This window comes from Corylus avellana, chromosome ca2, assembly GCF_901000735.1.
Source record: "Corylus avellana chromosome ca2, CavTom2PMs-1.0".
NCBI lineage: Eukaryota > Viridiplantae > Streptophyta > Magnoliopsida > Fagales > Betulaceae > Corylus > Corylus avellana.
In genome coordinates this window covers 41,042,404-41,053,245 of record NC_081542.1, presented here as the reverse complement: position 1 = coordinate 41,053,245, position 10,842 = coordinate 41,042,404, and the positions used below count along the sequence as shown (strand labels likewise).

Below are 10,842 nucleotides of genomic sequence, written 5' to 3'. Positions count from 1 at the left end.
TTTAAATACCAGTGATAAGAAGAAAAACCAAAAAAAAGAAAAAAAGAAAAAAGTACTAGTTCATTACACGCTGAAAAATAAAAAAAAAATAAAAAAAAAAAATTGTTTTGGTCCCCTCCCATAAAACTTCCTGGCTCCGTCTCTCTCTCTCTCTCTCTCTCTCTCTCTCTCTCTATATATATATATATATATATATATATATATATTAGTTAATTATTTTAATCTTAAGGATAAAGCTCAATAACGGATTTCATCCCATAGCTAGGAGGCAACTATATTGTAGCGGGTGAAGCCAGCATCGAAGAAGAGCTTCTCCCATTCATTCTTGTCCCTCTCTTTTCCAGTGGCGAGAACCATCATGAGTGTGTCAAAGAAGAGCTTTGTTTTAGTAATATCATCTTCATCCTTATCCTCATTTATCACCACGTCTATGATTATTAAATTTTTGAATGTGTAATTCCAGCCGAGTTAATTAACAATTACTTTTACTGATTCTTGTAAAAGTAATAATTTTACAAGAGCAACATGTCAAATTTGTAATAATAATTTTACTCAATTGTCATTTTAGCTAACGCCAACAGGAAAAAAAAAACAAAAAAAAGTGAAAAAAAGCCAAAATATTTGGGCCATGCATGTCTTTATAAGTGGCACTACCAATTATGTCTCATTATTAGGGTTACACAGTAGCACACTCGAGACAAGGTACGAGGAAAAATATATGTATTCAAAAGAGAACCCCACCCAACTTTCAGCCACCAGTGCATATAAATACACTGAAACAAAATTAAGAATACAACTTTAAGAAGCAAGATACATTAAGCTTACTTATAATTAATCTTAAAATTCATATATATAAAATATAGTAGTTAATTATCTTAATCTTAAGGATAAAGCTCAATAACTGATTTCATCCCATAGGAGGCAACTATATTGTAGCGGGTGAAGCCAACATTGAAGAAGAGCTTCTCCCATTCATTCTTGTCCCTCTCTTTTCCAGTGGCAAGAACCATCATGAGTGTGTCAAAGAAGAGCTTCGTTTTAGTAATATCATCTTCATCCTTCTCCTCATTTATCACCACATCTATTAGGGCTGTTAAGTGAGCGAAGCGTCTCGCGAGCAAGCTCGGCTCGTGCTTGACTCGAATATTAAATGAAGCACTTCATGAACACAAATCCTAGCTCGAATATTAAACGAAGCAAGCTCGGCTCGACTCGGCTAGGCTTGTGAGCAAACTCGTATAAGCTCGTGTGTGTGTGTGTATATATATATATAAACTAAGTAATACATAATTAATTATAAATCTTAAAATTTCATTTATATTTAAGCATTAGAGAATGAAAAATTATAAACCCTTCATGATCAGAGAGAGAGAGAGCAATCATTAAAAAGACATCGATTCAATTAGAGCAGACCCAAACGAAAGGAAGAAGAATCAAGCAGAAACTATTGAGAGAGATTGCAAAAGGCATAAACTATTGAAGAATCATACAGACCCAAACACTATCACTACCTGTTTGATGAGCGAGAGTGAAAGAGTGGGAAATGAGAGTTCAGGTGGAAGATGCGCTTTGACTGGTGAGGGGGATTGAGAGAGAGACGTTGGAAAAATAGTTTTTTGTAGGGAGCGTTGTCCCAATACAGTCTAAATGCAACCTGTTAACTTGTCCCACATTGTTAAGAAAACATTAATCTCCAAGTTTGCTTATCTATAAAATGATGCATATCCTCTCCCTTTGAAACCAAATGCCTTGTTGTATTGACTCAGGCTCCATACTCGACTAGCCAGGTTAAGTAAATACTTATATGCAAACTAACTTCTTAAGCCGTTTTAAGAGTACTTGAAGTTAATTTAAAAAAAAAAAAAACAAAAACATTAAATATAAAAGCCAGCTCGTGAGCTGGCTCGGCTCGACTTATTATTAGCTCGAGCTCGATTTTTTTGGCTCGCCCTTGAGCTCGAGTAAAATTTAAACGAGCCAAGCCTGAACAAGGGAAGCTCGCTCAAGCTCGGCTCGTTTACACCCCTAACGTCTATGATTATTACCTTTCCTCCCTTACCTTTGCTTGTAATCGCCTCTCTACATCTCTTCAGAATGTTCACACATTCCTCATCGCTCCAATCATGCAAAATCCACTGCCAAATATTACATATTTATCACAATTAATTAATGTATCAGACAGTACTAGAACTTTTTAAACTTTAAAGATATGATTGTAAAAGTGCCTAAACATGGAAAAGAGTACTAGGGTAAGCGAAGTTTTTCAAGAGACGAAAATATATTTGCAAACCTTAAAGAGAAAGGAATCTCCAGAAGGAATAGACTGAAACATATCACCACCAACAGATTTCAAGTTGGTAGTCTCCGGCAGGTTGGCAACGACGTGTGGAAGGTCAAACACCGTGCATTTCACGTGAGGGAACGCTTGAGAAATGATCCTCGCCGCCGTCCCTGTGCCCCCTCCAACATCAACCAACGAACCCAGGCCCTCAAAGATGGGCTTGTAGTCCTCAACGACGAAGCTCATAAGCTGGGAATCACTGGCCATGGCTTCATTGAAAACACAACTGTACTCTGTGTTTTGGTTAAAGTAGTTCCATATGCTCATCCCATGCGTTTTCTCAAAGGGCGTCAACTCCTGATCAGTGCTCCCCCCCTAAACCCCCGAAGCCATTCTCCTAGTACATGCCAGGGGCTCACCAGGACAGCATCCAGGATTGCTTTAACAAATGGTGACAGGCTGGTGATATTATCTTTGATGACAAGCCTAGAGGAAGGTGTGAGAGCATAGCCTTCTTCTTCTTCTTCTTCTTCTTCATCATCATCATCATGATCATCTTCTGGTTGATTTTGATGATGAAGTTTTGTTTTAGTGAAGAAGCTGGAGTGCACCAACAAACGCATGAGCCTGTGGAGGCAGCTGGTTTTTTTGGGGTGAATGTGAAGCTTGGAGACCAACTGTGGAAGAGTGATGGGTCGGGCATGGGTGTGGATTATGTCGGGTATGGCTAGCTGAATGGCGCAGTTGAGTGACATGGAATCTATGTAGCTGAATATGTGTTTATACAAATGAGACTGAACTTGAAACAGCTCAGTCGCTCCCTTGCTATGAACGATATCCATTGATGATGATATCTTTGTTGCAGATCTCTTTCACCACCATCTTCTTTTTTTTTTTTTTTTTGAAAAATCAAACTTGATAATCTTTCATAAAATGGATCATTGACAGAGCAACTGCTCTGTCAATATAATATCTCTGATACAAGATGGACACTCCTCACTCCATTCAGTATCATTGACCTGTTGAAGGGCCAGTCGTGCTAAGCCATGAGCCACCCTATTCCCCTCACGATGTACATGCTTAACTTGCCACCTAGAAAAATCATTTAAATTTAGCTTGACATCATCAATCAGGTGTCCCACCTTACTAGTGTTCAGCCCCTTCTCGTGGATAGCATCAGTAATTTGCTTTGCATCTCCTTCGATAACAATATGCTGCACTCCTTTCTCTCTCCCAAATACAGTCCCGTGGTAGAATGCCAAAGCCTCAGCCACAACTGGGTCCCATAAGCCCCTTTTTCTGATGCATTTTGCAGCTAAGAATATTCCTTCTTGACCACGCATGGCTAGACCGAAGCCCATCACTCCTTCTTTTTTATTCAAAGCTGCATCCACATTTACTTTAATCCACCCTGTTCCCGGTTTGGTCCACCGAACTTGACTTTGCGTATTGGGCACATTTTGCTGGTGTTCGAGCTGATTTGCTTGCTCATAATCATGCACTGCCTGTTCAGCGTTTCTAACCACAGAATCTGGGTGGACGAAAGTGCCCTCAAAAATCAGGGCATTTCGTCTTTGCCAAATGCTTCTCGATATCACTGAGAACAAGCACAGAATTTCTATCCCCCCCTTTGCATACATGTCCCCTGCTACCTGGAGAAAATCTGGCCCTGTAGAGCTACTCTTCTGGAAGACCTTGTGGCTAGCTCCCCATACATCTCTCGACGCCGGACATTCCCACAAAGCATGGGACATAGTTTCAGCCTCCAAACTGCAAATGGGACATATGGGGTCCTCAATAACCCTTTTCTGCTGTAGATTATCTTTAGTCGATAAAAGGTTTTGACATGCCCGCCATATAAAATTTTTAACCACATTTGGAGCCTGCATTTTCCAGATTCCCTGCCATAAATCTTTTTGCCCCTTTCTACTTGAGCTCTCAGGTTGTAGACCACTCTCTTGCTCTTTTAACATATGATAAGCACTTCTTACCGAGAATTTTCCATTTTGAGTCCCTCTCCATACCAACTTATCCGGCTGATTTAGGCAACTGAATGGGACCTCTTGTATGGCCAACTAATCCTCTACATTGAATAATTCTCTTAGCAAAGTTAAATTCCAGATCTGTCCCTCATAGTCAATAAGCTCTTTCACTTTTGCTTCCGAATCCAACAATTTTGGCGGTGACTTCACCATAAAAGTGGATGGATTGCGAATCCATTTATCACCCCATATCCGAACTTTGGAACCGTCCCCAATTCTCCATATCAACCCAACATTTATTACTTTGCATGCCCCTTGTATGCTTCACCAAGCGAAGGAAGGTTTATGCCCCAATTGCGCCTCCAATATTGTACAATCGGAATAGTACTTTGCTTTTAATATTTGCGCCGTCAAGCTATCCGGATTTATCCATAGCCGCCAACATTGCTTTGCCAAGAGAGCTTGATTGAAAAAAATGAGATCCCGGAACCCCATACCACCGTGTGATTTAGCCACTCCTAGCTTCGCCCAACTCATCCAATGGATGCGTTTCTCATTTGATTTGTTACCCCACCAAAACTTCTTCATCATAGAATTTATATCATTACATAGAGCCTTCGGTAGTAGGAAAACGCTCATGCTATATGTCGGAATCGCTTGAATCACCGCCTTTAATAAAATCTCCTTGCCAGCTTGGGAGAAGAAATTTAATTTTCAATCTTGCAATCTCTTCCACACCCGGGTCTTGATGCTTTGGAATTCCGCCATTTTGGATTTTCCGACCAATGCAGGTAGTCCCAAATACATATCAAACCGTTGTGATTCGGGAATTCCTGCTACTTCTAGAATTGTCCTCTTCACATGATCCGCGGTGTTTCTGCTAAAAAATAAAGCAGTTTTCTCTTTATTCAACCTTTGACCTGAGGCACGAGCGTAAATATCCAAGACTTTTGTTATCCGATTCCAATGCTTCACATCAGCCCTGCAAAACAATAAACTGTCATCCGCAAAGAATAAGTGATTGATCTTAGGGCCTCGTTTGGAAGTAAGCACCCCATCAATATACCCATTTTTCTCTGCCTTAGTAAGAAGAGAGCTCAAAGCCTCCGCACAAAGTAAAAATAGGTAGGGTGAGATAGGATCTCCTTGTCTTAACCCCCGTGAAGGGGAGATATGGCCCACAGGATTACCATTCACCAAAATAGCGTAAGTAACTGAACGAACACACATCATTATGAGATTAATCCACCTCTTAGTGAAACCCATTCTTCTCATAATCGCCTCCAAAAAATCTCATTCCACCCGATCATATGTCTTACTCATGTCTAATTTTATGGCCATGTACCCCTCCTTACCCCACATACGAGTGTGCATAGAATGCAATGTCTCGTAAGCAGCCAAAATATTATCCGTGATCAACCTTCCCGGAATAAAGGCGCTTTGATTCATAGAAATCAAATTAGGCAAAAGCAGCTTAAGTCTATTGGCAAGGACTTTTGATATAATCTTATAAAAGACATTACACAAACTTATGGGCCTAAACTCCGTCACCCTTGTAGGATTAGGAGTTTTAGGTATAAGTGCTATATATGTAAAATTAAGCACCCTTGCAATAACACCCGAATTAAGAATTGTTAATATAGACTGACATACCTCCTCACCCACTACCTCCCAGTTGTCAAGATAGAAACCTGCAGAGAAACCATCAGGGCCAGGGGCTTTGTATGGAGACATTTGTTTCAGAGCTAAAGATACCTCTTCCACAGAAAATTCCTTCATCAGTTCATCATTCATTTCAGGAAACACACAGCACTCAAGAGCTGCCAAACATGGGTCTGGAATTGTTTTAGCTTCTGAATGGAATAAAGATTGGAAATAATTAGTAAAAGCTTGCTCCACATCATCTTTAGACTCCCAGAACTGCCCCTGCTCATCAAAAATACTCTCAATGGAATTCCGTTGTTTTCTTTGAGTTGCGCTTGCATGAAAAAATTTTGTATTTTTGTCTCCCTCCGTAAGCCATGCTTCCTTTGATTTTTGTTTCCATTTGATTTCTTCTTTTTCAAGTAATAACTACAGCTCTTTTTGTATGCCCATAATTTTTTCTTTCTCCACTACCCCGGACCCATGCTGAAGCTCTTTTAGTTGTTTAGTTTTGGAAGCCATTTCCACCTCTGCACTCCCTATTTCCTTTTTTCTCAACTGTAACAGTCCGGATGAGCACAAGTCAAGTTTGCACTTGATATTTCTCCACATGGCTTCATGTCTGAATTTTCTCTTCCAGGCCTTACGAACCACTTCTTTTGACCCTTTCTCCTTTGCCCAATGAGCCTCATATCTGAACAATTTTGCCCTTCTCCCATTCTGGCCAAATCTATTGTATGAAAACACAAGAGGCACATGGTCCGAATTAATCACAGCTTCACATGAAATATTTACAGCCGAGTGGAGTTCACACCATTCAGCATTTGCAGTCACCCTATCCAACCTGGCTTGAATAAAAGATTCTCCCTCTTGCCCATTGTTCCAAGTAAAGCACCCCCCTTTGCACCCAAGGTCCGACAAACCACAATAAGAGAGTGTATTCCGGAAAGCCTCCATTTGACCCATTGCCCGATTATTTCCTCCCCTTTTTTCAGCCCATTCCGTAATCTCGTTAAAATCACAGAAACAAATCCACAGCTTAGGCCCAAAACTAGCTAAATGTCGCAAAAGTGCCCATGCTTCACGTCTTTTATAGGATTCTAGATTTCCAAAAAAGCCCGTAAATTTCCAACATTCCCCCCCATTCTTCGGTGTAATAACCGCGTTTATGTCTTTGACTGTAATTTTGGATTTCAAGATCTAAATCCTCCTTCCATAATAAGGCTAATCCTCCACTTCGGCCCACACACTCCACAACAAAACAATTTCGAAAACCCACCTTGTTTCTAATTTTCTCCATTTTTTCTCGACGTACCTTGGTCTCCATAAGGAAAACCAAGTTAGGTCTCTTAACTTTGCATAACCGGCAAAGTTCCCAAACTGTCCGAGGGTTCCCAAGCCCCTGGCAGTTCCAACTTAGAGTGGTCATTGCGGTCGGTGGTGCTGTGGAACAGCACCCGCCAATCCCGAACCAATGACATTGTTATCCGAATTTTTCTGCAACTCCCTCTTCGGTCCACGCCTTCTTCCTCTCTTCAAGCCGGAAGTCCCACCATCTAAGTTTACTTCTATTGTCTGTTTTTTACGCGTTTCAGGCTGATTTTGGGTAAAGAAAGACTTGGGCTGGTCTGAATTTGCCCTTGCTTTTTCTTTTCCACGTCAGAACAGACTCCTTACCTTTAGCATGGGATTGCATGCAAACAGCTTCTGTTTTGTCCCCATTAGTAAGCCCAACAGGCCCACTTGGTTTGCTACCATCCCCTTCTACACTCTTCATTGGCTGATTCATCCGCGTGGACTCCCCCGGCTCCCCTTCTTTATTACTTGCAATATTCCCGCTTGCCACATATGTCCCTGATTGACTCTTTGAAGCGCTAGAGAGATTGCCCCCAGCTGCCATCTTAAAGACACAATCTCCCTCTTTATTTCTCTCCTTTTCCGTTGGCGTTTCATAAAGAGGGGTTGGGATATTATTGACGTGATTCTCTCCCGAAAATCCTCCCTTCATTCCAGATTTCTTGCCTAGATTTTCTCTTCCCGTAACGGCCCCTTCCTCCGAAAACGGACGGGAAAACCTCTGCCGGTTTTCACCGCCCCTTGGCTGTTCACCTTCGTCATTGAAACCATGGCTGTCGGAAACACCCCAGTTGGTACTCCCTTCGTTTCTCCCTTCCCCTCTCACATCTCTATTATGAAAACTCCTCTCCGTAGCCCGGTAACGACCCCCCCCCCCCATATTCACCCCATCCTCCTCGACAATGTCGTTCTCTATCTAGATGTCGTGAGGGCGATTCTGCTCGCAACCAAGGCCCGTAGTCGGTACTCCCACCTCCGACTGGTGACTTCCGATTCAGACATCCTGCCTTCCCATGACTGATACATCCACAATGAAAACAGTAAATGGGAAGACGTTCATACTGAAAAACAACTCTGATTGATCTCCCTTGCACCTTCAATATTCTTCCCCGGGACAACGGTTTTTTAAGATCAATCCGAATTTTGACTCGGAGATACTCACCCCACCCGATATCCTGTTCGTCTGTGTCCACTTCTTCCACACTTCCCACCGATGCCCCAATCTGAAAACCCACCTCCTTACACATGCATGCAAGAGGCAAGTTAATCATCCTCACCCAAAAGGATACTTTGTCAAATTCAATCTCCGCAGGTGGCGTCACTCCATCAAAATCTTCCACCGCAAATAAGCTCCCTTCGAAGATCCAAGGTCTCCCCTCCAATACCCGTGATTTGTCCCATGAGTGCTCAAATTCAATCAGGAACAAGTTATCTCCCAGAACTTTAAATGATAAAGAACCTGTCGATCTCCACCCCTTAATTATTTTCAATTTGATTATTTCCTTGCTCACCAATCTCTCGGACACCAGCTTGCCCACCAAACACGATTGGCCCCGATTCACAGAGTGAATCATAGAATGGGGCTGAATCTCCATCTCCGTACCTTCCTCGTCAGATAGTGAGAAACTCCCCCACATCTTTGTAAGATCGTCTGCCATTCTCCACGTACAGAATTCCCCCCACAGACTGTCAAAGGCTTGGGGTTTGGTTTTCTTCTCCTACCACCATCTTCTTATATAGACGGTTGTAGCGGTGACGTGGTCTATTACTGCCTCATTTTCATTTTGAGAAATGCAACACATTCGATAGGATCCTAACCGGGAAAAAAACTAATGGAAGGGTGACGACATTGTAATTGTAAAAGTGATAAAAATTTAGAAAAATTAAATGAAATTTTTTCTAAAAAATATTACCAAAAAAATTGAAATTTATTTTCTAAATTTTAGTTAGTCTTTAGAATTATTATTAAATTTTGAAATGATTTTTATATTATATATGCATCACCGAAAGTATGAAAGTGAGATTACCATTTGTCCATCACTAATTAAAAAAATCAAGTTTGAATTGAAACTTCTTTGCAATAGGTGAGGCCCAATACTTTGAAATTTTAATTGAAATGAGAGGTAAATGACGGAGTTAAGGTTTGAATTCAGGACCTTTAACTCTGATACCATGTTAAATCACCAATTGTCTTAAGCTTTTGAGACAAGTGATAATTTAACACTTAATCATTACTTTAACAGTCTCAATTAACTATTGGATCAGTCATTGTTAAAATATATATATCCAATGGTTAATTGGAACTACATTTTTATCTTACAACTATCTCACAATATTGATGTGTCAGTCCCAACTCCCAACCAACTCTTGGATCGTCATTTTTTTTTAAAAAGAAAAAGATAGAAAAAATTATAAAGGTTAATTGGAACTGACACATTAGCATTATAAGATAAAACTAGAATTTCTAACATTATTCATTTTCAATTATTAAAGCATTCACATACATTGTTTATGCAAAGACAAAGACTTGGAATAACATGAGGTAAATGAGACTTAAAACGTAAGGTAGCAGCACCTTGCGTCATTAAATAATCGCAATCAAATCCAAAAAGTAGCATTAAAAAACAATAGTGGAAGGAACAACCCAAAAAAAAATAATAATAATAACCAAAATTCCGTAATATCCAAAAAAAAAGAAAGAAAAAAGAAAAAATAATCCCAAGTAGGTAAATAATCTTCCAAAAAAACCAAGTGGTTTTAGCCTGGGGTGGTTTTGGCCAAACGGGGTAGTTTCGACCACCCCCATTTTGTAAGTTGAGAGTGGCCGAACCACCCCAAAACCAGCCAGAGGTGGCTGGAGCCACCCCTTTTCTATTTTTTTCTTTTTAATTTAATTCTCATGAAAGATGATATTTTGTAGGTAGGATCAAATCTCAAATGGATAACCAGCTTAATGGGTTAAGGCAAAAAAATAAGGTTACTACAGTTTTTAATGGGTAAGGGCAAAAGGATTTAAGAATGAGTAACTAGTTTTTAGGTTTTAATAGGTATGGCTCAAAAGATTTTTTGGGTAGGAGCAGTAGAGCTAAAAAAATTTAGTGGGTGGAACCAAAATTTTTATTAGGTAAGGCCAAAAATATTTATAGGTAGGGCCAAAAAAATTGTAGGTAGGGGCCAATTTTTATTTTTTCTAGCTTGAGTAGGGGCCAAAGACTTAAAAACTAAAATTTGACCTAAACTTTTTTTTTTCCCCCAAGAATTGAGGGTGGCCATCACCTATATATACCAGCCTCCCCTTCATTCCATCCCTGCTCACAATAGTGATGTTTTAATTCCAACAAACTTTTGGATTGTCATTCTAATATATATATATATATATATATATATATATATATATAAAGGTTGATTGAAACACATTACATTGTAGGATAAAAACAAACCAGATTTGTCAATCAAATGCATCTAGGGGTGAATCTTGGGACATAGGGGGCGGAAAAAAGTATGAAAACAGAAAAGGGCATCCCATGAGTTCCTCATCTCAATTTTTTCTTTCGTAGGACCGTACACTCGAAATGCATT

The 10,842-nt window shown here is 40.1% G+C and overlaps 2 protein-coding genes across 2 annotated transcripts; both read right to left on the bottom strand.

Annotated features, from left to right (window-relative positions):
- Window positions 1-881: 881 nt before the first annotated feature.
- LOC132172550 (trans-resveratrol di-O-methyltransferase-like) lies at window positions 882-3,123 on the bottom strand. The gene is given in 4 exon segments (XM_059584065.1): window positions 882-1,081; window positions 2,024-2,135; window positions 2,291-2,659; window positions 2,662-3,123. Coding segments are annotated over 4 exon segments (1,143 nt in total).
- Window positions 3,124-8,175: 5,052 nt separating this feature from the next.
- LOC132169801 (uncharacterized) lies at window positions 8,176-8,921 on the bottom strand. The gene is made up of 2 exons (XM_059580766.1): window positions 8,358-8,921; window positions 8,176-8,280 (listed from the first exon to the last, which is right to left on the bottom strand). The coding sequence occupies exons 1-2, from the start codon at window positions 8,919-8,921 to the stop codon at window positions 8,176-8,178; spliced, it is 669 nt and encodes a 222-aa protein (XP_059436749.1).
- Window positions 8,922-10,842: the final 1,921 nt, after the last annotated feature.

Excerpts from the sequence above, each read along its gene's own strand:
- LOC132169801 (XM_059580766.1), bottom strand. The coding sequence starts at position 8,921 with ATGGCAGACGATCTTACAAAGATGTGGGGGAGTTTCTCACTATCTGAC. Across the intron at positions 8,281-8,357 it reads CCCGGGGAAGAATATTGAAG|TCATGGGAAGGCAGGATGTC; the intron begins GTGCAAGGGAGA and ends TGGATGTATCAG.